We start from the raw sequence: 24,338 nt of genomic DNA on the forward strand, positions 1-24,338 counted from the left end.
TCAGCGCGCACGGACGGTTTGGACACCTATTTAGTTTGGTCGCTGAGTGCTTGAGGTCAGAGTGAGCGGTGAGCGGTGTGCGAAGCAACAGATGCCACGCCGAGAAATAAGCCTTTAATGCCTCTAGGGCTCGGGAAAGGGTAACTACACACTAACTCACAATACAGACTTAAGTGAAACCCTTCACGCCACTCATCCGTGTGTCGCCTCCGGGCTGCCTGCGCGTCGCGGCTCCTTTGGAAACATCTCACCTTTACGCGCGAAACGGCAGTTTACGCGGTTAAAGAACGGCGCTTTATTTTTTTTAATCACTGAACGACCGTTTCGGATAAATCCACTCGAATGCTTTGAGAGGTGAAAGCCAATCTCGTGACACACGGGTCCATGTCTCCTCTCCTGCAGCCAGGTGAACCATACTTTTAACTGTCCGTTACAACCGTGGAACAACTAGCAGATCGCTTCAACCGCCATGCCACCCAAGAAAAAGGTAATATATTCCATATTTTGTGTGTGTGTGTGTGTGTGTGTGTGTGTGTGTGTGTGTGTGTGTGTGCGTGCGTGCGTGCGCGCGCGCGTTGAGCAGGAAGGGTAGGAGAATGCACCATCTGTTGCACTGAGCGTTAATCCTTGTGTGAGGCCTTTCCACATCATTGCACTGTGGACTAGAGCAGGCACAGTGTGCAGGGCGGATAGAGATGCGTATCAACACGCATGTATTGTGTCATGTGTGGGACATGTGTTCAGGGGCAAACCATAGGATCTATAGGCCTCTCGCAGTGGATTACAGAGATGTACAGAGTTGCATAACACATGGGCTGTAAAGAATATATTGAGGAATAAACTGTTCTTAGCCTTTACCCCTCCTTCATCTATTACTTTTGCACAAGACCTGCTGTGAACTCGGTGTGTGACCTGGTCCAGCTGGATCTGAGTTTAGGGAAAAGTTTCTGTCTCTTTATTGTCTCTCTACATGTTAAGACGGCAGCTGAAGGTGCAAACATTTTACAATGTTGACTTCACAGCAGGGTATGCAGTCAAGTCCCACATGTACATTCTTGCAAGCCATCAGCCATCAAGACACACATGATTTCCTGAATTTTTTCTCACCTTATATACAGTATAGAATATAACAGAATAGAATATTACAGAATAGAATTGAATTTCAGTTACAATTTCATTATAGTATTCAATAGCCTACAATATTCTGGTGGTTCATTTGCCTGGAAAACATAAAAGAGATTTATTTCACTTGAAATCTGAATACCTACAGTAAAAAGCAAATGCAGTGAGATTTCTTGATTGCTTGGTGAGGAAACCTTGCTCACTGTCTTGTATTGTGCTGGTCAGTGCTGGCCCACTGCTTGTTACCCAGAATAGGAAAAGCCTCTTAGTAGCTGTTACTGGGGCATTACATCCAGGTACCTCCTCTCCTGCCCGGCAGGAAGTGGAGCAAGGTATTGGGGCTGTCTGGAAAGTTGCAGAAGAAGACTTGGTAGAGCTCCTTCATTTGGATTAGGATGGCTTTCCTGTTTAGGATTGGATTGTTTTCTTGTTTGTATCTACTTATTTATTTATACTGACAAGATTTTTTTTTCTGCTCGCACTGCAGAAAAGTGACAGTGGTGACAGTTACAGTGATAGTGGTGCGTCAGTAATTGCCTCTATGCTATACGTGAGAAATGAACATAACAGGAATGCTTGGTAAAATGTTTTGTCATAACACCCCCCTCCCCCCATGCCCCTCCTTAAACCAACTGTAATCATGTTGCATCATAGCTGTGCAGTGCAGAAGTGCAGAGCCTGCCATCCATGAGCTACAGATGAAATGTATCTATTACAGAACCCAAGCAGGCCAGGCATTAAGTAATATAGATAATATTAATGCAACTATTAATGCAGCTATCTGATGCCAGGGAGCTTGAGCACAGGCAGCCCAAGCAGTATTGTTGGCTTTCTGTGAGGAGTTTGCATTTGTCTCTCTCTCTCTCTAAATCCTGGATTGACGCATGCTATCTTAATCTCCTTACTCAGAGACAATCATGACCCAGAGTGATGGGGAGAGAGAGAGGGAGAGGGAGAGAGAGAGAGAAAGAGAGAGAGAGAGAGAGAGAGAGAGAGAGAGAGAGAGGGAGGCCCAAATACACATTGCTCTTTCCCCTTTAATGATTATTTCCAATTTAATTTTTGGTGCTGTGATTTTTTTTTTCATCCTATTTTTTTCTTTCTGTTGTTCAGTCAAATATGCACAACCTCTTTACAATAGTAGCTAAATGCTATGAATGACTAGATGACAGTGTAGTTTCTCTCAGTAAAATCTCTCGTTGCACTCTCACTGTAAAATTGAAATGATCATTTGGAGATTGCAGAAGTTATAAAATGGATGTCACCGTTGTTTTATTATTCCACATTTATGGACTGAGTGTGTGGCCTGATCACAGACAAACATAAATTCATCAAAAAGGAATTGTAATAAGTTCCACATTTGAAGTCTTTCTTTCCTTTGAAACTGCAGACTGGCAACATGACCAATAATGATCAAACCCATATTAACCTCATTTAAGATAAATTATATTTACTGTAGTTGAGATGCCCTGCCACCTTCAATCTATAATTGGAATTCTATGGGCTGTAATGCAGCCTTTAACTCCACAGACTGTGGTTCATGCCAAAGTAAAGGTGGAGGTGCCAGCCTGGCCATATCTGCTGTATGGTCGTATCAAGCAGAGGGCAAGGTGCCAGTCTCCTCCAGACAGATGATGCAAAGCAGCTGATAAGGCAGGACCTGGGGAAAACTGGATCCAAACAAACACTGTATGCAAATGAACACACTGATAATCACCAAGAGCAGCAAGGTGATCATTGCAGTGATGAATAACGCATGTAGTGCCAGTAAATGAGCACCAGCTAAATGTAACAGGATAGAGTTATCCGATAAATTATCAGTATTCCTCTGCCACTGGAATAGCCACTAGAAAACATTTATAGGCAAAAATGAGGAATTTGTGAACACCTGGGCTCAGCGCCAGCAGCTCATTGAAGGGCCGACAGGAAATTAGTCACAATTAGATTAGTGACCTGCTCCACGGCCCATAATGCTTTGTAGTAAGGGATGTTTGGGAAGCAGGCAGTGTTTTGTCCTTTTTTGATACATGACTCTGTCCACTGTAGCTCGCCAGCCAGATTATTTATTCAGCGATTGTAGTCTTCTACATAAGAATATAGTGTATCTGCAGATCCACTAGGAGGTTGATGTGTGAACATGATATGTTTTTTTTAACAGCTCTGGAAATCACTAATGAAACTCTGCACACAGGATGTTGATCACTCTTTTTTCTTTAGTCCTAATTACAGAGGGTATTCTCACAAACTGGGTCTTTTACACTTTGATGTTTGATCATAAAGCTACCTGCTCCGACCTCCCCCCGCTCGCTTTCTCTTCCCTCACATGAATTCACAATTACATATGCAGCACACCCACACACACCTGCTCCCATGTACAGACACAGACAACATGCACACACAGCAGAGTGAGCTTGAATTCCTTTTGGAGGATTTTCGGATTGTGCTTATACCGTTTCTGGACCCAAGCAGGCCTGCATCCGTCTCTCAGCTGGCTCAATAACATGGACAGTTATGTGCAGGAGGCAGCCAAGTTCAATATCAACCCAAACAAGCACAAACTTTTCATAATATGATCTTATGAGGCAGTATATATTCATTTTAAAACAGCTTTGAAAACTGTTTTGAACTTAAATCAGAAAGATATTTAGGTCCCGATTTCACAAAACAGCGTAGGTAGCAGCTACAGACGTCTCAGCTTTCATTTTGGCACTCTACATTTACACAGGAGAGAGGAGAATATAACAGAGTAGAAAAACAGCCTCTTACATTGTTGCTTTTTGGAGATTTTTAGGTTCCAGTTCTCTAACATATGGAAGAAATGTCCTGAGAGCTGTGCTGTTGTATTGGAGTTAAATCATAGAAGTGCCCTACAGATTGATTATTTGATAGTCTGTTGCATCTCTTGCATTATGCTTCAGATAATTGTATGGTAGTTTTGTCCCTTTGGAAATGTTTGCTCCATATGAGAGAGGCACTTGGGCATCCTGAGCAAAAAGCCTAGAGGCAATAACTGCCACATAAGAACCCAGAGAGATACTCCTAATTTCTATTCTCAACCTCCCATATATCTCTGCTCTCCACTGATGTAGAACTTGGACAGAGGGAAGGGAGAGAGGGAGGCTGGGCAATCGACTAAATGCCTGCCCATTAGTGAAGATAATAGTGTATAGAGGACATAGAGAGTGTGTAAGTCAGGGTCGAGTCAAATTCATTTTCACTTCAATACATTCAGGAAGTTGATTTTCTTCAGAGTTCAAATATTGGAATACTGTTGGCTTGGGAAAGTTGGTACATTCAACCTGTTAAGAGGTAATTTAGAATGAATGCTCTGTCATTAGTCAATGAAGTGCAATTTCCTGTCACATTTTGAATTGATTGAATTTAAAGTGGATTGACCCCAGACCTGGTGCGAGTCCACTTCTCACTGTCTTGGCTCCGTCCTATATTCTCCTGGGGCATTAAAACCTCCTGATTTGCTTAATGTTGCTATTGCCTCAATGGATCCAGCACAGTTTGTTTTTTTTTTGTCTCAATTATCTATTATGTTATTGTAAATGTATGTGCTACTAAACGAAACAAAACAAAACAAAAGGAAAAGGAAAAGGAAAAGGAAAAGGAAAAGGAAAAGGAAAAGGAAAAGGAAAAGGAAAAGGAAAAGAAAAGTAAACTAAACTAAACTAAACTAAACTAAACTAAACTAAACTAAACTAAACTAAACTAAACTCGGGATGAACTGCCAACCTCTAGAGCTTACTGCCCCTCTAAAAGCCTGAGGTCACCGAGCTGCTCAGATTTCATGGGCTGGAGGCACCGCAGATCTCCTCATGCTGGAGTCGATGTGCGCTGCTTTTCACAGCTACAGGTGAGCTAGAGCTGGCGGCAGCAAGCAAGACGCAGTAAGCAGCAGGCATGTGGTGGAGCAAGTGGTAAAAATGCATCACACAACACATACAACACAGACAAACAGAAAGTCACAGCCTGCCAGGCACAGACACACACACACACACACACACACACACGCTGATTTCCCAGACGCACACCCACCCCTCTTTAGTCTGCCCACCCACCCCTCATATAGGCAAGAGTGTGCTGAACCCGGCTCTCTCAGTCACTGTGGAGTTGCACTGTCACATAGTTCAGCTTTTATGTGGATTGTTTGATGCTTTATACTTTCTGGTGATGCTGGACCAAAGTGTGAGGCATGTGAGAAGCATGCATGTAGCATTCAGGGTAAGCAAGCATGCATTTATTTTAGAGTGTGTCTTTGTTTCTCTCCGTTTCTCTCTGTATCTTTTAAAAGACTTCAGCTGTCTGCCTTTGTGGGTTTGTGTTTGTTTGTGTTGTGGCTGGCTAATGCTTCTGTGTGTGTGTTCATTCATGTATTTGACTGGCGTTTAAGTGTGTCAACTGGTTTGAATCATGAGTTATCATGAGATGTTCGCTGTCTCTGACTGTGAGAAGTACAGTAGCAGCAGTGGTGAACACTGCCAAGCTGACCTAATTATACTGACATTCTCTATGGAGATGTAACTGTCACTTCCATAGCCCCTCTATGGATCTCCCATTGATTCAGATGTACTGCTGAATTACTGTTAGAGTGTGTTTAATTAATCGATGAGGACGCCGCTGCTTTTACAAACATTGTGGAGCACTATTCATCGTTTTGGAGGTGTGAACATACAGTTGGAGGAGGTGTGTTGGGGAGGTGTGTCACCTCAGCCCCCACACAGGGGCTGAGGTGACTAAATGATGGTGTCACATTCTCCCAGGATCACTGCATACAAGTTACAACAGAGGTATTTAATCAGTGGGAGTCATTTATGCTTAGGTGGCATATTTCTTTAAATGGTTAAATGGTTTCCATGGAAACATCTCTCCATATGTTCAGGGAGTGTGCAGTGGGGAGGGTATCTTTGGTGACACAAGGGTACACAGGCCAGGCATGGATGGATGGATGAAAGGATGAATGCATGGATGGATGGATGTTTTTTCTTTGAGATTCCAAATCTATTGTACATACCACATCTACCCTTTCAGGACTTTGGAATAAGATACAGTAGAAATGAAGGACAGCACAATTATTTTATATTTATCATATGTATGTCATTCTTGCCTTGATGGGAGTTTATACCCCTGAACCATTGTTAGACATTCTTTCCAGCATTGAGCTATTGGGAAGGAATTTTGTGCTGATTCATCACTATCATAGGATTCCAGCGTATCTTAAAATGCTCCTCAAAAACTCAAAATGATGAAATAAAAGTATACAGCAAGGGTCCCAAAACTTTTTTACATCAAGGACCCCAAAAAGAACATTAAACCCCATTTGATAAGATTTCCATCTGAGGTGAGTTTTGTAGTTAGTGACTTAGTAAAGAATTATATAACGCTATACTGTAGGTGGGGAGGTAGCAGCACTGCTGGGGAGAGTGAAACCTATGATCAAATCAGTCATCATGATTCATTCTCTTCTAGGGAGTGAAGTAACAGTGAAACTGAGCTATTCCTTATTTTGCCAGAGGACCCCCTGGATCCTCATCAAGGACCCCTGGTGGTCCCTGCACCCTACTTTGATCTACAGTATAGCTTTTTCCTAATATCTCATATCAGACTTGTTAGCTCCCTCCTCATGCCACTTGTCACTTTGATATCTATAATTAATTGTCCAGAGTGTGTAACCTGCAACATTTGCTGTACATTTGTATTCTGAGCTGCTTGAGGGGAGATTCCCTTCCCTGAACCTTTAACTAAGCATGATGGACTTGTCTGCGCTCTTTGCTGTAATTCCCTTCTCTGGTGTTCATACCGTTTAAGAACATGAAGAAACAGCAGAAGCTAAGCATCAGTTCTGCAGACTGCAGTTTGCCCTCGGTTCATTACCTCCGCCAAGGAGGTTATGTTTTCGGTGCCGTTTGTTTGTTTGTCTGTTTGTTTGTCTGTTAGCAGGATTACGGAAAAACTACTGGCCCGATTTTCATGAAACTTCGTGGAAGGGTGTAGCATGGGCCAAGGAAGAACCCATTAAATTTTGGAGCGGATCCGGATCCGACTCACGAACAAGCAGTAATAGCACAAACCTTGGCGGAGGTCTGTGCTCTCCGAGTGCCCTTCTAGTTTTGTTATACTTTCCAAACACGAGGAACTGCTGGCTATCAGATGTCAAAATTCATCTCATTATACCAATAAAACCTTGCCTTTTGGGGTCGTTTGTTGTAGTTGGTTCAGATTATGCTCTCACTCCAAGTTTGAATAAACTGCTCCAATTATGCTTAGCATGAACTCACCGTCAGTCTCAGATTCTGACTCTCTTTAAGATCCAGTCCAGAGTTTAGTTTGTCCTCTTGGGAATGGGATGCTCCAGGCTAGCCAGCTGGCTCCTGGTGACTCAATGGCTTTGATTATTTTAGTTTAAGGGATGGAGTCCATCTCCCCAATCAGACACTCTTTTCCTAATGCGCTCCCCTGGCACATGCCGAAAGAGCTGTGTAAACACTTTTGAGTGGGAAAGGAGTCACCTTCAGGTAGCGCCTGGGAGAGGGACTTTGAACGTGACTTTACTTGCTCACCCGCATCCTTCTCCTCCACCCTCCTTTGCCCAGCCTCTAAGCCACATAATCACATTAATGGGCTGGGATGGTTCTCCAATAGCCTGCATGGACAGACAGAGAGGGACAGAAGGAAGAGCAAAGGGAAAGGAAGGGGAGATTGATGGAGAGATGATGAATGGAGAGGCGAGGTTTGCAAAAAATGACAGACTGAATTCAAGAATGAGTTGTGCTTTAATGGACATTTTGGTTGGAGTGCAGGGGTTGACAAGGTTAAAATAAACAGGCAATACTATACATTTGGAATTATGGGTGATATGGGGGGGGGGGGGTGATTCATCATCTTATTGCAAAATAAGTTGCTCTGTGAAATCTAATAGTATTAATAGGTATGGCACACAGTCAAACAAAAACCATTAAGAAAATACCAACATTTATTTAAAAACTGTGAGGATTGCTTTTGTTTTCACAATTTGTACTACCAGAACATACAATCCAGAATCACATTTAATAATTAATTAGGCCTATATGAATCTTAATCACATGGTTCATAGTATATATAAGGGTAATGCTATGTAAGAGGCCGGTCAATAATGAATCTAAAATCTCAGATTTTTGCAGTGCTTTCCTTCTCCCAGACAATAAACATCTCTAAGTCACCTGCAGTAGCAAGCTTAACATTGTTTAATAATTCAGCGGGGGCGTTTTGTAGCTGCTATTGGCTGGGTGACATTGGCTTGCAGGAGAGGCGGGTGCTGTGCGAACAGATGTCTACACCAGGCACGGGTAAACAAAAACATGCGCCTGGGCATAATTCTGCCCGAGGGAAAAATACTTCCTCCTCCTCTCTTATTCCCTCTCCTTGACGTCTAATTCTCTTTCTTGACTCTTCTTTCTTTGTCTCTACAACATTCTTCCTAAATTCAACACCTCCTTTTTCTCTGCAAATTGCCATCCTTACCCCACCTCGTTAATATATCCCGTCGTCCTCCTTTTTTGTCTCATGTTACCTTGTTTGACACTTTTAGTATCTTTTTTTTCTTCTTCTTCCACCTTTCCTCTCCCTTCCCCTCCGTTCTCCCCGCCTCCTTCATATCTTTTCTCCTTCTCCCTGCTGCTCCTCTGCATGTCGATGTCCTCCTCCTATTTAGGCTGTCGCAGGTGTTTACTTTGAATGAGGTGGGCGCACTTTTAGAGCTTAGTCTTGCTTTCATTTTCATCACTATGTCTGTATCCATCCTTTCTCTGACTCTTATGCCCTTGATTTACAATGTTGCGATAACATAAAGTCCCTCTTCTCAGTCCGCTCATCAAACTCTGCTAATTTGTCCTCTCCTCTTGTCTTTCTTCACCTCCATCAACACACCATTTTCATCATTTCAACGTTCTTCTTCATCCTCTTCCTTCATTGTGTCCTTTCTTCATTCTCACCATTTATCCTTACTTCAGTCTTTACTTATGAATTCCCTCTTTCCCTCCCTCACCTCCCTCTCCATTCCTCCCTCCCTCCCTACTTCCCTCCCTCCATCTCTCCCTCTGCCTTCTCACTTCCCCTCAGAGTACAAGCTATTGCAGCTGAGCGTTTTGGAGTTGAAGATAGGTCCACCATAACTATTGGCCTAGCAATGACACGCTGGATAATCCATCATTGTCAAAGTCAGAGCCTCTCACTAGTGGCATACAGTGCAGCGTGCATTCATTTGGAATAACTTAGAGAGCAAGAGCGAGGGGGTAAAGGAGAGCAGAGGGGAGACCGAGCCCGTTGTCCATTGGCGGAGTTGAACATGAAGTTTGGACAATGAGCGCAGTCTTCAGCTATTCAGCTATTTCTTCTTGTGTTCTTAACTGGAATGAACACCAGAGAAGGCAAATTACTGCAAACAGTACAAACTAGTCCATCATGCTTAGCTGAAGTTACAGAGACTGGAATCAGATTTATTCTGACTCTAGTTGCTGTCAAAACATCTAACCTCACAGGATGACAGGTTATCAAATCTCCACTACTACGCTACTTGTGAGTCCATGTGACTTTTGTTCTACACTGTGAACCTAGTTGAGCCAAATACAAAAATGCCACAAAGTAAAGGTTTCCATTATAGTTTGGACCGAAGCAAACTGTAGGTGAGACACAGGGAGATAACAGCAAGCATTATTATCAAGCAGAAATGTGGGTGTTGGGTTTGAATTCTGGAAGCTGCAAGGGTGTGAGAAAAGCACATTATACTGTGAAGACAATTAGCATTAAAAAATATTAATTAGTAGTAATAGTAGTAGTAGTAGTATTAATAGTAGCAATACAACAACAGTAAAGTTTTTAAACTTAAAGTTAGCCATACAGTCACAGAGCGATAAGGTAATATAAGCACGCAATTGAATATAAAGTAGGCAATAAGAAAGAACAGGAAAAAGCAATAAAATATATAAACAACTGAGGGATTATGCAAACATATGCTGCCAACAGTTTTATCACTAGAGGGAGAATGTGCAGAAATATGGAGAAATATGTCTAGAGAAAGAACACAAACATTTTGCAGTCTATACATACATATATATATATATATTAGAGCTGCAACGATTAATCGATTCATCGATTAGTTGTCAACTATTAAATTAATCGCCAACTATTTTGATAATCGATTAATCGGTTTGAGTAATTTTTTAAGAAAAATAAGTCAAAATTCTCTGATTCCAGCTTCTTAAATGTGAATATTTTCTGGTTTCTTTGGGTTGTGGACAAAACAAGACATTTGAGGACGTCATCTTGGGCTTTGGGAAACACTGATCGACATTTTTCACCATTTTCTGACATTTTATAGCCCAAACAACTAATCGATTAATCGAGAAAATAATCGACAGATTAATCGCCAATGAAAATAATCGTTAGTTGCAGCCCTAATATATATATATATATATATATATACATATATATGTATGTATATATATAAGTAAATGTAGATATCTAAGTATATACAGATATAAGCATGTACATGTTTGCTGTATATGTTTATAAGTAAAGGAATGTATAAACACAGCGTAAAATGTAAAAAAGAAAAACTAATATATGAAATAATGGAACCCTTATGAAAGTAAAATGTCATTAGTATCTGCAGAATATGAATCTCCCCATGTGTGAAACCAATTTGATTTGAGAATGCTGGCTCTGATACACCAAGGACTCAGGAGCATTGCATTGTTAAAATGCATCGGGGAGCGGACTGTCTAGGAGGAAAGAGTTGATTTGTGACTTTGGGATGCAAGTGTGTGTCTTGAGTGCCAGATTGACGCGGGGGCTGTGCCTCCGCCTGGCTATGACACAGAGGGCATTAATTACCATGTCTTTGAGGGGACAATCTAATCTCTGGGACACATGGCACATAAACCTGAGTGTCCCAGGAGGGGATCCAATGCGCCACTTCCTGACAATTAAAAGGCAGTGGGATGCTGGGAAAAAAGAACACTGACTGAGCAGGCATGACTGGGAAATGTTATTAGGTCGCAAGCTTTAGCGCAGAGGTGTTGAATCAATTTGAATCAATTCTGATTCAAATCCACTCTGGAGTAAGAATGATATATTGGTGATATCTACGGGCATTTTCTTTCACTACGGTTAAGCTGGATGTGTTTGGGTGATTTATATGGATTTGATGTGATTTGTTTTTAAATGATTTGACATGTACTGCTCTCTCTCTCTCTCTCTCTCTCTCTGTCTCTTTTTTTTTTCAAAGATTCTTTATCATCACGACTGTCAACAAACTGACAATATTGCTGTTTACAATACATTCCACACTGCAAAAAGCTCCATCTAGTCATTAAGTCTACTATTGAGTCCTAAGATCGTAATTTTCTTAAAACAAGTGAAGAAATATGCCAGTGGGGTGAGACAATTTCACTTGATACTGACATTTCTAGAAGATTCCCGAAACAAGTGAAACTGCATTGGAAACAAGTGGAGTTATCTCACCCAATTGGCAGAATTGTTCTCTTGTTTTAAGAAAAATAATATTTGAAGACTGAATATGAGACTAAATAACTTGTTAAGATGGACATTTTTGGTTGTGCAATACATAACAATCACATCAAATCAATACAGAGGAATGATTAGGCTACTTATCATTACTCTCTCTCCCTCTCTCTCTCTCTCTCTCTCTCTCTCTCTCGCTCTCTCTCTCTCTCTCTCTCAGGGAGAGCGTCAGGACTCGGATGTCGTTGAGGAGAGGAACGCCCAGGTGCAGTTGGAGAAGGCTAAGGTACGTTCTCACTGTTGCATCCTGGCATAACCCCACCCACCCCACCTGCCCACCCGCCCCACCCGCCCACCCGCCCCACCCCAGCCCTCACACACTCATTTTTCAGACAGGCTGCTCTCAAGGACATGATTACATCACAGACAGGAAACACAGACATCAGGACATCGGATTAGCAGAGCAATATTCTGCTATTAAAATGAGTCATTGCAATATCTTCATCCTTGTCATCCCTTTATGTGCTCAATGGCTGGAGAAGGATAATGATGAAAGATGTTGATTATTGCTGATTCAGTTTAAATAAATTTTTGCACCCTCTTTAGCTGACCGCTTCGTAGCAATATTGCACTGTAAGCTTAGTCTGATCAAACAGTAATCAAATAGGCTTACTTAGGAAATTTCAGATGTAATAAATGTTTTTGCATTAACAACTATAATGCTATACTAGGACTGTAATCTGTAATCTGATTATGAAATCACTTGTTAGTCTCACTTTCTCATAGATTTTTTCACATACCGTTCAAGAGTAGAAACACTGACAATGAAAGAATTCGCTATGATGAAAATTGTGTTATAACCTGAAGGATCTTTAGAGAGTTTCAGACACAGTTTTGAATTATAATGAAGTCAGTGGTAGTTGGGATGCACAACCCATTACTAAAATGCTGAATTGAAAGTAGGTGTAAGTAAGTGTTAACAGCTTTGGTTCATTTACAGTTAGGACACAGAATTAGATGAGGATGGAAAGCTAAATTTTTAGAGGGGAAAAAAACATAAGACTGTTCAAATTCTATCAAAATTGAAAGTTTTATTAAAATCTGAAGTCATGCCAAGCAAGATATTCGCTTCTTATTGTCAGAGTTTCCCCTGCATTGGCCATTTAGTGTGACTTACATACATACAGGAGGTGTTTTTTCTTTAGGCATTGATTCATGGAGGTCATTTCACAAAGACATAAAGGTATCACACCAGATAAGAAACTCTGCCCCTCACTTTGTCTTTTAAGCTGCGCCTGCTGATGCCGGTCCCGCTGAAAATTGAATTAAATCCTCCCTCGCAGATTTAATGTGCTCCCACTGGTGCTGTGTAATTAAGGTGGCAAACACACTGGGCCCGTCCCATGCTGACCCCACAGCCTCTCCCACAGCGCCAAACTTTCCAAACTGGAGTAATTAGCAGCTTGATCGGCACGTTGCTGACATTTGACTCTGATAGGATTACAACACCAACAGGGACTCAGTCGGGAGGAAGCGCAGCTACTGTACTAAAAGAAGAGGATGCAGTTGCAGTTTTGAGTGAAAAAGAGCAGAATATTTGGCCATTACCCTCATAATGCTTGTTTATGACTGGGTGGCCTTGTAGGAAATGTTCATATGTTAAGCAATAAATATGTAGTTCATAGAGGAATATGTTTTTTCTTTTCTTATTCCCATATGCTGCCCATTTAAACAGAATCCTACATTATCTAACTCTCTCTCCTTATGAATGATTTAAGGTCATACTCTACAATTTGCAAGCTGTTAAAAAACCTGCAGAGCTGTTTTGGCACCCTGTGGCACTTAAAAATAGCTCACTGATTATACACACACATACAGTACACACACACACACACACACACACAGCATGCGCAAAGATACACCGGCATGCTCTGAGGCACACACGCCATAATTATATCATAACTACATAATTATGCTGGCTTCACAAGATATGTATAGAATAATAATGTCTCTGCTGCACATGATTCAACATTACAAGTAGTTACTGTATTCTCTAATTAACAATACTTCTATCCTATAAAGACGCATATCTTTTTTAATTTTTTAATTGGGCAGATCACTTAAAAATTTCATCTTGGTTTATTACATATTAACAGTCACTTTGTTTATCACCTCCCCATATCCCATCAAGAGGTGAATTTATGCCATTCCTTTAAATATGAAATTGCGCTTAGGTGATGTGCCTGCTTAATGAAGATTACATAAATAAACGTTTTGATACGGCCAACACACATTTATGGTTTAATAAATAAGTTAACTGACAGACAGCCATTTGTCAAGATCATTTTGTATGTACACCTGTCCTCTGCCTCTAGTACAAGCCTGTGGCGTTTGCCGTGCGTTGCAACTTCTCCTACACGCCAGCAGACGACGACAACGTCCCCGTGCCAGGCCAGGCTGTCACCTTCGAGGCCAGAGACTTCCTACACGTCAAAGAGGTCGGAAACAGACACACAGGCGTCATTGGATTAGATTTAGTCATTCCAAAGACTTAGCTGGTGAGACCTGCGCTTGACACTCAGAATTGAGAAGTGCCTGACTTGTCCAGGACAGGTGGATGGTAGCCCATAAGCAACTATATGAGGATGACAGCAGTGATGATGATGAAGAGGAGGAGCAGGAGGAGGAAGATGATGTTGATGACTGATGTTGATCATTCTGTATAGCTGTATGGCGCTGACACTGATATGATAGTATAGGGTACTTGGGATAATAGCATCAACAAAATGGCTCACGTTTATGTTATATAAATGATGCTCGGGCTACAGAGATGAGATGAGATGAGATGAGATGAGTTGAGATGAATCCCAGTGGGGAAATTGGGTCATTTCAGCAGCTAAGAAAAGGATATACTGTAGATAAGAAAACGACATATTGAAGATTAAAGGTGCTGTGCAACAACCTCATCATGCTAATACAGAGTTCTTATTGGCTTGAGGAAATCTCAGTATGTTGTATATTGACAGATTTACAAGTTTCTTGTGGTGATAATGAAGAAATTACAATAATGCAGTTACGTAACAAAAATGGCGACCAATCGAGTGAATCAAACTCTTTCGCCTCTGATTTTGTTTTTCCATCTCCAGAAGTTTAACAATGAGTGGTGGATCGGACGACCGGTGAAGGAGGATGGTGTGGTGGGCTTCGTCCCCAGTCCAGTCAACCTGGAAACCATCCTCATCAGAAGAGAAGTCCAGGCCAGGAAAGCTGCCAAGGCCTTAGCTAAGTATGTAAGCTGCTCCTTCTATACAGGGTGGTCACACACTAGCACACAAGCCTAGTGTGCTATGTTACAGTGGAGGATTACATTACATTTTAGGTATTTAGCTGACACTAAGGAGAGACATAGAGGGATTTTTTTTAAAGCAGTTTGAGTGAGCAGAGAGGTGATATCAGTGGGGAAAGGGTGATGTGAGGTACTTCTTGAAAAGATGAGCAGGTGAAAAGCAATGTAAGCAACGCAAGAAATATTAAAACAGAAAAAGGGGAAGGAGGTCAAGGACAGTCAATAGAAGATAATTGCATAAAAGCAACTCTATGAAAGTGAGTTTTAAGAAGCGATTAACAGATGATGCTGATGTAGCCAGCCTTAGCTCACCAGGCAGGCTGTTCCCGCCGATAGGCAGTCTGACCTTTCAGGCCGACAGTCGCAGGGCGACCCAGCCAAATATTATTTAGTAATGTCATGGCCAACCAATCAAAACCAATACTTGTACTCATGTCAACAAATAATGCGTACCATTGCACTTGTTTGTGCAACTCAAACAAGGTACAGGTGCATACAACATGAAAATGAATCCCAAATTGTATTATTAGTATAGGAGACTTTCTTCATATCACACTTATTTTTGGGAGAAAAGGAATGTTTCCCCTCTGGTTAGTCAATAGGCTGCACTGACTCTGATCAGCCTGGCAGGAAAGTAGATCCAGTACTGTGAATGAAAGAAAATCTGCCTCTGTCTGTGAAACAGTAAGGCAGTTGCACCAGATAGTGTAAACAGTAGACAACTAGCTGGTGAGCCAGTGGTATAGATTCTGTACTGTGAATGAAATGAAAACACCATCTGTCTGTGACTCAGAAGCACTCTGATATGCATGCATTCTTTAAGTTGCATGAGCAATTGCAAGGCTGCACAATATTGCTGCCAAGTCTTTGACTTTGAGTGGTTGGTAGTTAAAATAGTTGCATGTCCCGGATGCACCTGTGCCTTGCACCTGCCTGACTAGATGGCTGATCCACCTTCAAGTTAACATTCAAGGTAAACTGTTTGTTGCACGGTACAAGATTTTGAGCTGACTTAAACCCATTTAGGCTGACAGAAACACACCTAGAGGACCAGGTAGCATTAATTCTATCAGAGTTTTTCTTGCAGCCTAATCTTGAAAATTTGGCTGGGGCAGCAACTTTGTGTGCTTAATTGGTTCAAGGGATTTATCTTATAAGCGTTATATGGGTGCATCTTATATGAAGAAACTTTATGTGACCCACACAGTCTATAAGGAATATATATTGTAGAGACTGCTAATCACTGAAAGGTTTTGTGACACAAGTTCTTTTTAAGGCTGACAATATTGCATTGGCATATTGCTATAGTGCTCTTCTTTCACCATGACTGAGGCGTAGCAAGTTATAGTGTAAATGAAGCATAGATGGATAATGCTTCCAGCAACAGACTACAAACTACAGAGTCAAAATCTGCTTCTTGGGTAATGTTGCTCATCAGAATTGCTCAGACGTTTTCCCTGTTTATCAGAGTCTTTTCTGTGAGAGATTAGATAAGTGAGCTGATTGAGGAACTTTCTGTCTCATTTCAGCAAAGCAGCATCTCAAACAACTCAAGACAACTCAAAAAAATATACCCCTCCTTCACAAGGTCAGTTTGCACTCAATTGTGTAAAAAGATACATTGTTTCTAATAATATATTTGGTAATTGTTGAGTTAACATTAGATAACTCTACCCTCCCTCTCTATGAACAGCTAATCAGCAGGTGAAGAAGAAACCGGTAAGTGACTGAAAGCTGGTGGCTCTTAATGGTTGACACATTATAAAGTACAGTAATCTTTATCTTTATTTTCCATGTCAATTAAGTCAATCTATAAAGTACTGTTGGCAAAAGAGATTTATCACACTTTCTTTACAAAGCAACAAAGGACATAGATACAGCAAGAGAACAAACACATCACACCTTTCATCCAGGCTCACCCCGCATTCGCACTGCGAGCAACATGGCTGATGTGTCGCTCTTTTCTGACCGATTGTGGGTGGTGTTAGAAGCTCCGATTGCATCTATGTAGTGGTCTGCTGTGGTCTGGTCAGCTACAAATCATGTATTTTTCGCTTCCGTGTTGTGTTTTATAATGTTACATTGTCTCGATGGGTTGACATAGCTTGATAGCAAGCGCTAATTAGGTAGCATCATTCGAAAATAATTCGAAAAAACTCAATAACATTAATTCAGAACTGACTATCAACCCCAATGATGGATGCAACCATTCTCTAAGCATCATTTTTGAGATGTTTTATTCCTGTAGTCTGTCAAATAAATGTTGTAGAGGACTGGGAAGCTTTGATTGACTGTAATCAACTTCTCTCCCAGTTTCCACATGTGAGGCAGAACTATTTGTTTCCACATGTGAGGCAAATAGTTGCTGGCAAAAAAGCCTTAATTTGTTGTTCAGCCGCTTGTTGACCATCTACATATCGGCCAAGTTTCCCTGGTTGCTCAGCTCCATAAGAAACTTCTGGTGACATGTTGCTCGCAGTGTGAACACACATTCACAGTCAGACATTCACAAAATCTCAAGATAATACCATCAGATATCTTGAATACTGACTCAAAGTTCCCTTTCTCTCCCTTGGGGCTGTAGGGGGAGCAGGTGGCTATGTACGATGTAGTGCCTACCATGCGTCCTGTGGTTCTGATGGGGCCATCGCTGAAGGGCTTAGAGGTAAACCTGCCTTACACACTCACTAACTGACCAGAAGCATCTTAGCCCTTGACTTATAATGGAACTATGATTCTGTCAGTGCTGAGAAACCTTTGGGAAATCAGACTCTGACTGGTGGAATTTTTATTAAAATCCATGTTTTTTTGTTGAATTCCAGGTTACAGATATGATGCAAAAAGCACTATTTGACTTTTTAAAACATCGATTTGAAGGCAGGTAAGTTCTGATTTAATTCTTTAATATCACCCTTGTTATTTGGTGATTAACAAAATAAAAACATTTAAAATCATAACTGCGTTGTAGTGCCTGTTACTTTGTCTCTTTTCTGTTTTAGAATTACTATTACACGGGTCACGGCAGACATCTCTCTGGCTAAACGGTCCATACTCAACAACCCTGGCAAAAAGGCCTTAATTGACCGGTCCAACACCCGCTCCAATCTAGGTACATAGCTTATTAGTCTGACCTGGGTCAAATAGTAGTGGCAAACTATCCTTGATACTTATTTTTTACCTGCTTGGAAAACAAGGTGATGTTATATGTATATACATTGTATAAATGAACCCTTAGTCCTTATTACATTAAAAGCACTAATTTAGACCACAGCATGATAATAATGTACATTAGAGATCACCATATGCACCACAATCAAGATAAATTAAGATAATTAAGCACCAGATAGAAAATAGGAGGTCATTTGAGACATAGCCTTGTTTCATTGTCTGAGTAAAGATTGTATGATAATGACTTTACTGATGGCAATATAAAGCATCAGCTCTCTTTGCCACAGTGAGATTGTAGGCTATTCTAAGTTTCCCCTTGGGTCGAAAACGAATGGATGGGTACCAAACAGAGGGGGGATAAGATTTACTTGGCTTTCTCTACTCTGTCTTTCTCATTGCTGTCTGAACCCAGATGCTGCCGGTATGTATGACTGAAAGAGCTGGTAGTTCATCTGTGTTTGAACGCTCCACCTCGCTTCCTCCCTTCCTTATGTTACCTCATAGCTGTACCAGCAGCCACTGTATTGCCAGTACTTAATGTGTAGATTGTGATTCATATGGGCATTAGCTTGCTTTCTTCACAGCCATTTAAAGCTAGACTGGGCATGGATCAAATCAGTACAAGCCGATGCTTTCTGCTGTATGTTTGTTTAGTGGGCAGACAGGTGGGTAGGATGTAATTAGGTGTTATCATGGTAAGATATTGCTGAGAACTGCATAAAGGACTGAAGTTCCACAGCTACTGCTTCCTCCATTGCTCGCTTTCCTGCTCTCCCGCTAGTGGTTTATGTCTAAATTACTGTTCCCATGAGTGCAACATGCCCCACTCATGTATTATTTACCTCAGCAAACTATAGACAAGTCAATTAATTAGGCAGTCTCATTGAGTAGACCTTTCTTAACAAGAAATAATACGTCTTGTCACATTTACAGTTTTCAATCTGCTGAGGTGTCATGCGAGCCATTCTCCATTTGTCATACGGGTTGCTCACATAACGGCTCTGGCAGTGCTAACATTGATGAAATTACTTGATATGACATGCAATGGCATGAAATGGCCTTTCCAGCTGAAGGATCCTTGAGTGCCAAAACAGTAAAGTCACTTGAACAGCAATGTAGTTTACATTGGTAATTCTGGGGTAGAGGTTAAACATCTGAAAATTAGTTTATCAGTACTAATATAAATACATACATTTTTCTATTCATTCAAGACATTTTATTTTTGTTCAGACTTTATCTACCTCGATTACCCTTGATATATGGTCTTAATCTTAATCTTATTTTATTTTAAAGGTAAACAGGTATGTGCAGGAAATGAAAGGGTTGATTGATTCCCTGGATGTGTTAGGTGTTAGAGAAAACTTCATCCCTTCTACTCTCTGCTCCTGCAGCCCAGATCCAGGGGGAGGTGGAGCGTATCTTTGAGCTGGCCCGCAGCCTGCAGCTGGTGGTGCTGGACGCAGACACAGTCAACCACCCTCTCCAGGTGTCCAAGACCTCCCTGGCCCCCATCCTCGTCTATGTCAAGATCTCCTCGCCGAAGGCAAGCTTCACCAGAGCGTACACAATATTGGGTTGCACCCTCTTTTGGACAAACAGCCTGTCAATTCTCTCAAGACTAAAAAAATTTAACTGTCATGATTGAAGGGAATTCAATAGGTGAAATCATTAAGGTGACCCAGCTTTGACTTGGGTTCACCTGGTCAGTCCATTACATGGAGTGAGCAGGCGTTCCAACATTTTTCACTTTCAGTGTGTACACTAAAGAAACCTGATACTCCTGGTTCTGGTGGTATAAAATTGTTCCATTCGTGCTATTCTTCATATCAGCTGTATCTGCTAAGTATCTTTCTGGAAATGAAGCGATGAGCATCTTCATTAATGCCATGCAGGGATATCCATCATGTTACTTAGTAAAATACTAAAAATCTTTTCTTTCTCTGCTGCTCTGTTTCCCTTTCTCTCCTCCCTCTCTTCACTGCTGTTGTGTAGGTGTTGACCAGACTGATCAAGACTAGAGGGAAGTCTCAGACCAAACATCTTAATGTTCAGCTAGTGGCAGCAGACAAGCTGGCCCAGTGTCCGCCGGTGAGTGCCACCTAGTGGCCATTGTATGGAATTTGTCCAGTGTTCATTTGCCATCATAGTCTTTTTTGGTGGATATAGATGCACATGGAGAAGTGAATATAAACAGGAAAGAGCCAGGAAAAAATATGGTGGATTACAAAGGTCATAGTCTCTCAGCCAAATCATGTATTTTTAGATTTTGGGTAAACTAAATCTAAAAATGTATTTTGTGTCTTTGTTATCCAGTCATGATGTTAGATATTTAATTTTTATTCTACAGTATATTTTGCTTTGTCTCTATTGTTAACAGACCAGAACTGATAACTTTGTAATGCTACTAGGAATTAGGAGACTGGTAGCAACACTAGCGAGTTAGCTGTAACCTGGAAGTGCAATGGTGGCCCCACTATATCTATGCATGCTACAGACATATGAAAGGTTTATTCTAATTAGTTAGAATTCCTTACAATTAGTGTTTTAGATTGCATAGTCAACAATCAACATTTCCATTAAAATGTTTTCCTGATCCCACGCACTCTCAAGTTCAAAGCCCTCTTTGAATGCTCATCAGACACTGTACGTGGGTGTCCTTCTTTTTTTGAGATGACCTTATTTCCTTACATCTCATTATCTGAATCTCGCTGTAGGACCTAATCACAGACTAACTTGATCTGATTACCAGGAGAGTGTTATTTTTAAAGTCCCCCCTACTCTGTCGGTGGCGTCCGGGGGGACTGGAAAAGGCGGCGATGACATAGATTGTATTTAAATTGCTGTCTTTGTTACAAGCTAGTCCTGTAACTGTTTCCCTGCTCCTTTCCTTAATCCTTTCCTTGTTCACTGTTTCCTCTCCTGTAGGAAATGTTTGATGTCATCTTGGATGAGAACCAGCTAACTGATGCCTGTGAGCACATTGCTGATTACCTGGAGTCCTACTGGAGAGCCACTCATCCACCAGAGATGGAGCCTGCCAACCCCATAGTGGTCCAGCTAGCAGAGAATACACTGCCCAGGAGTCCTTCAGCACTACAGGTACAGTGACAGAGATGACTGAGGACTATGAAGGTGACACAAATGTATGGATGGTTCATGAGTATGGATGTGACACAGGGAGAGAAACGGGTGTCAAGAGGTAAATCACAGACACATATGGGAATAAGAAACAAAATCACTTGTATTTGTGTTAAAAGGTGTGTGAGTTTGTAACATGACTTGCAAACCTATAACACAAATGTGCAAATGTGAAGTTCAATCCATAAAGCTGAAAAGCAAAATACATGTGTGTGATACAGTTTGCAAACTTGTGATTTTTTTAGTTGTAATTTACTGGTGAAAAATCTAGTCTTGTGCAGATGTCACACCCCCTTCTCATCTTATCTCATCTCATTGCATTCTCATTGACTCCCACTGTAATTTTAGTAATACTGAAATGTTTTAGGAGTGTGTTGAATATGAAAAACTGTTTGCATAGTAAATTATGGATACAGTAGGAATGTTAGTTGTTCACTGACAGAGGAACTTCACAGTCTCCTGCAGCTATTTTTTGTTTCCATTTATTCATGCAACATTTTCATTTCATTTCTCCTCATCCCACTCCACTGGGGAAATATGCAGAAATGAGATAGTTCTACCTCTGGTGAGTGAGATACCATCAAATGCTACTGTAGCTGAGTGACCACCGGTCCACCACAGCAGTAGATATGAGTTACAGTAGCCACTGTGTTCAGAAGTTAGTTTTGAAATGATATGTGTGTATATGGTGTATAGAACAGATGCGTAGAATAGTGATGCAACTAGTGTATCTATCTCTGTGTGAGTGAATGCATACGGCTGCTCTAAGTAGTCCTAGGTCCCATGACTAAACTGAATATCGCCACCATAGAATCTGAACTGATAGAGCCGCCATTCCCATTAAAATCCACAATCTTGAATGGTCATTTGGCTGGTACACTTACAATAACTGCCATAGAATGTTTGATAATGTTGTCATAGAAATCAGTGTTGATTTGGCGCATGAGACTCAGAAAGATGATGTGTTACCATGGCAACGACATCATTTCCAGTGGCAGCTGTGATGAACATTCTAACTTTCTGAGTCTCATGTTCTGTCCACACATGAAACAACGCTAATTTACATGACAGCATTATCAAAATTCTAACCATCAAGCCATGTTAGGTGTACTAAGGGAAATGACCGTGATACACCAGGAAGCATCCTTTCTATCCATTCAAGTTATGTGATTGCCACTCTTACATATAAAGAACCATGTGCCCCAGCTTGTGAGTGGATGTGTGTGTGTGTTATGCATGTGCGTGTCAAGCGGTGTGCATTCAATGTGCATGTGTGTGAGCAGTCAGATTACATTGCATTACATCTTTTCGTCCCAGGATGAGCAGAAAAGCAAGAAGTCGGCAGCCACCAAGCGGAAGGGTTCCCGGGAGAACCACCTGGACCAGGAGCCCCCTTCAGCCCCGGCGCAGGAGCAGAGGCCTGAGGAGGGCCACAGAGAGGAGGAAGAGCGGCCCCTGAGGACTGAACCAAAGAGACCGCAGCACACCCACCACCACCACCATCACCACCACCACCACCGCAGGCCGGAGCACCACAACCACACCCAGCACAGCCAGCCGCCTGGGGGCATGGATGTTCAGTCTGGCAGGGATTACACCCAGAGGCTCCCCCGCAGGCACCTGCCTGAGGAGAGGGACGAGGAGGTGGAGGATGTGGAGGAAGAGGAGGAGGTTCGCTACAACCACAGGCCCGTGGCATCGCACAGGGACCACAACCACCACCATCATAACAGCAACCATCACCATCACCACCACCAACATCACCGCGGGAACAGCCAGCCACACGCCGGAGAGGACTATGAGCTGGAGCACAATGAACGCAACCGGCAGCACAGGCACCACCAGCATATTCCACCACGGACACACCACGCCGATCACTATCCCGTGCACAACCATCACAACTACCACCACTACCATGGCAGAGACAGAGACAGAGATAGGGACAGAGACAGAGACAGAGATAGAGATAGGGACAGAGATAGAGATAGGGATAGAGACAGAGATAGGGATCGGGATAGAGACAGGGATAGGGATAGGGAAGGGAGGCATGGGGATGCAAGACAGTGGCACAGGGATTCCTATATACACTAGTGACTGTTGTTTCTACTGTGGGTCAGTGCATGGTTTTATGCTGCTCGAGTTATAATGCACTAATGGATGGGCAGGGTGTGTCGTCTTTGTACACTTTGGAAACTCCTCATCATTTCTGTCGTTCTCTGTCTCCCCCGCTGTCACACACACACACACACACACACACACACACACATACTCTCATTGTCTTTCTGTCTTTCTTTTTCTCTGTCAAAAGGACTTTTTTTTTATCACTGGTACGGTCAACTTTTTGTCTTTCATATGCATTGCTTTATTATCATGTAAACCACATGGCTAAATCTATGTGTATTCCCTGCACAAATGTCGATTGGGATTGAACCTCACAATGTCTGGGAAATGCATCACTAAATGTTTGCTCACTCATTCTGTCTTGTATTCCTTTTCTAAATTTTTCATTTTGCATTGGCCATGTAATTGAATGGATCATACGGTTTTCTTTTCTGCAAAGTCACAAAAAGGGAAGTTTTGTTTTGAAATTACATTAATAGTAATAAATTGGTGAAGTAACTGTGGAAAACAATTTATTTGCTTGTTTCAATGTCACATTTTATTCTGCCCCCATGTATTTAAAATTATATGCCTATCTTCAAAAGCCAACAATTTATTTTAAACATTGGTAAGGAAAATCCCAAACTATTTTTCTACACAATTATAAAATGAAGTCATACTTTGCTTCCTACTTTTCTAATGGAGTTCAAGCATATTTACTGACTTGCATTTGCTCTGTCTGGAAGCATGAATAATTTTTTAGTGACATTGACTTGTGCTATGTGCTGGATACTCTATGCATCTTCTTGTGATAAAATATATTGCTTGAATACAACCTCTATGCATTTGTATATACTTCATAATTGCCTTGTTAGTTAAGTGTAAGGAGAACCAGAGAGCCTGTTGCACTGTTTGGTAGAACTGTACCTATATGATGCTTTGATTTGAGAAGACCATG

At 41.5% G+C, this 24,338-nt stretch overlaps 1 protein-coding gene across 1 annotated transcript in view; it reads left to right on the forward strand.

Annotated features, from left to right (window-relative positions):
• Positions 1 to 23,371, forward strand: part of cacnb2b (calcium channel, voltage-dependent, beta 2b) — a 34,004-nt gene extending 10,633 nt beyond the window's left edge. The window contains exons 2-14 of the mRNA XM_071546018.1: positions 11,849 to 11,914; positions 14,004 to 14,126; positions 14,775 to 14,914; positions 16,504 to 16,562; positions 16,668 to 16,693; positions 17,559 to 17,639; positions 17,797 to 17,855; positions 17,974 to 18,083; positions 18,555 to 18,563; positions 19,534 to 19,685; positions 20,135 to 20,230; positions 21,068 to 21,241; positions 22,598 to 23,371. Of these exons, the coding sequence (XP_071402119.1) occupies positions 11,849 to 11,914; positions 14,004 to 14,126; positions 14,775 to 14,914; positions 16,504 to 16,562; positions 16,668 to 16,693; positions 17,559 to 17,639; positions 17,797 to 17,855; positions 17,974 to 18,083; positions 18,555 to 18,563; positions 19,534 to 19,685; positions 20,135 to 20,230; positions 21,068 to 21,241; positions 22,598 to 23,371 (1,869 nt within the window). The remainder of the gene's footprint in view (positions 1 to 11,848; positions 11,915 to 14,003; positions 14,127 to 14,774; positions 14,915 to 16,503; positions 16,563 to 16,667; positions 16,694 to 17,558; positions 17,640 to 17,796; positions 17,856 to 17,973; positions 18,084 to 18,554; positions 18,564 to 19,533; positions 19,686 to 20,134; positions 20,231 to 21,067; positions 21,242 to 22,597) is intronic.
• Positions 23,372 to 24,338: the final 967 nt, after the last annotated feature.

The sequence above is a fragment of the Centroberyx affinis genome, unplaced genomic scaffold, assembly GCF_046629955.1.
Source record: "Centroberyx affinis isolate AG114_WGS23_722 - 3 ecotype Tasmania unplaced genomic scaffold, CSIRO-AGI_Caff_v1 ptg005091l_1, whole genome shotgun sequence".
Classification (NCBI taxonomy): domain Eukaryota; kingdom Metazoa; phylum Chordata; class Actinopteri; order Beryciformes; family Berycidae; genus Centroberyx; species Centroberyx affinis.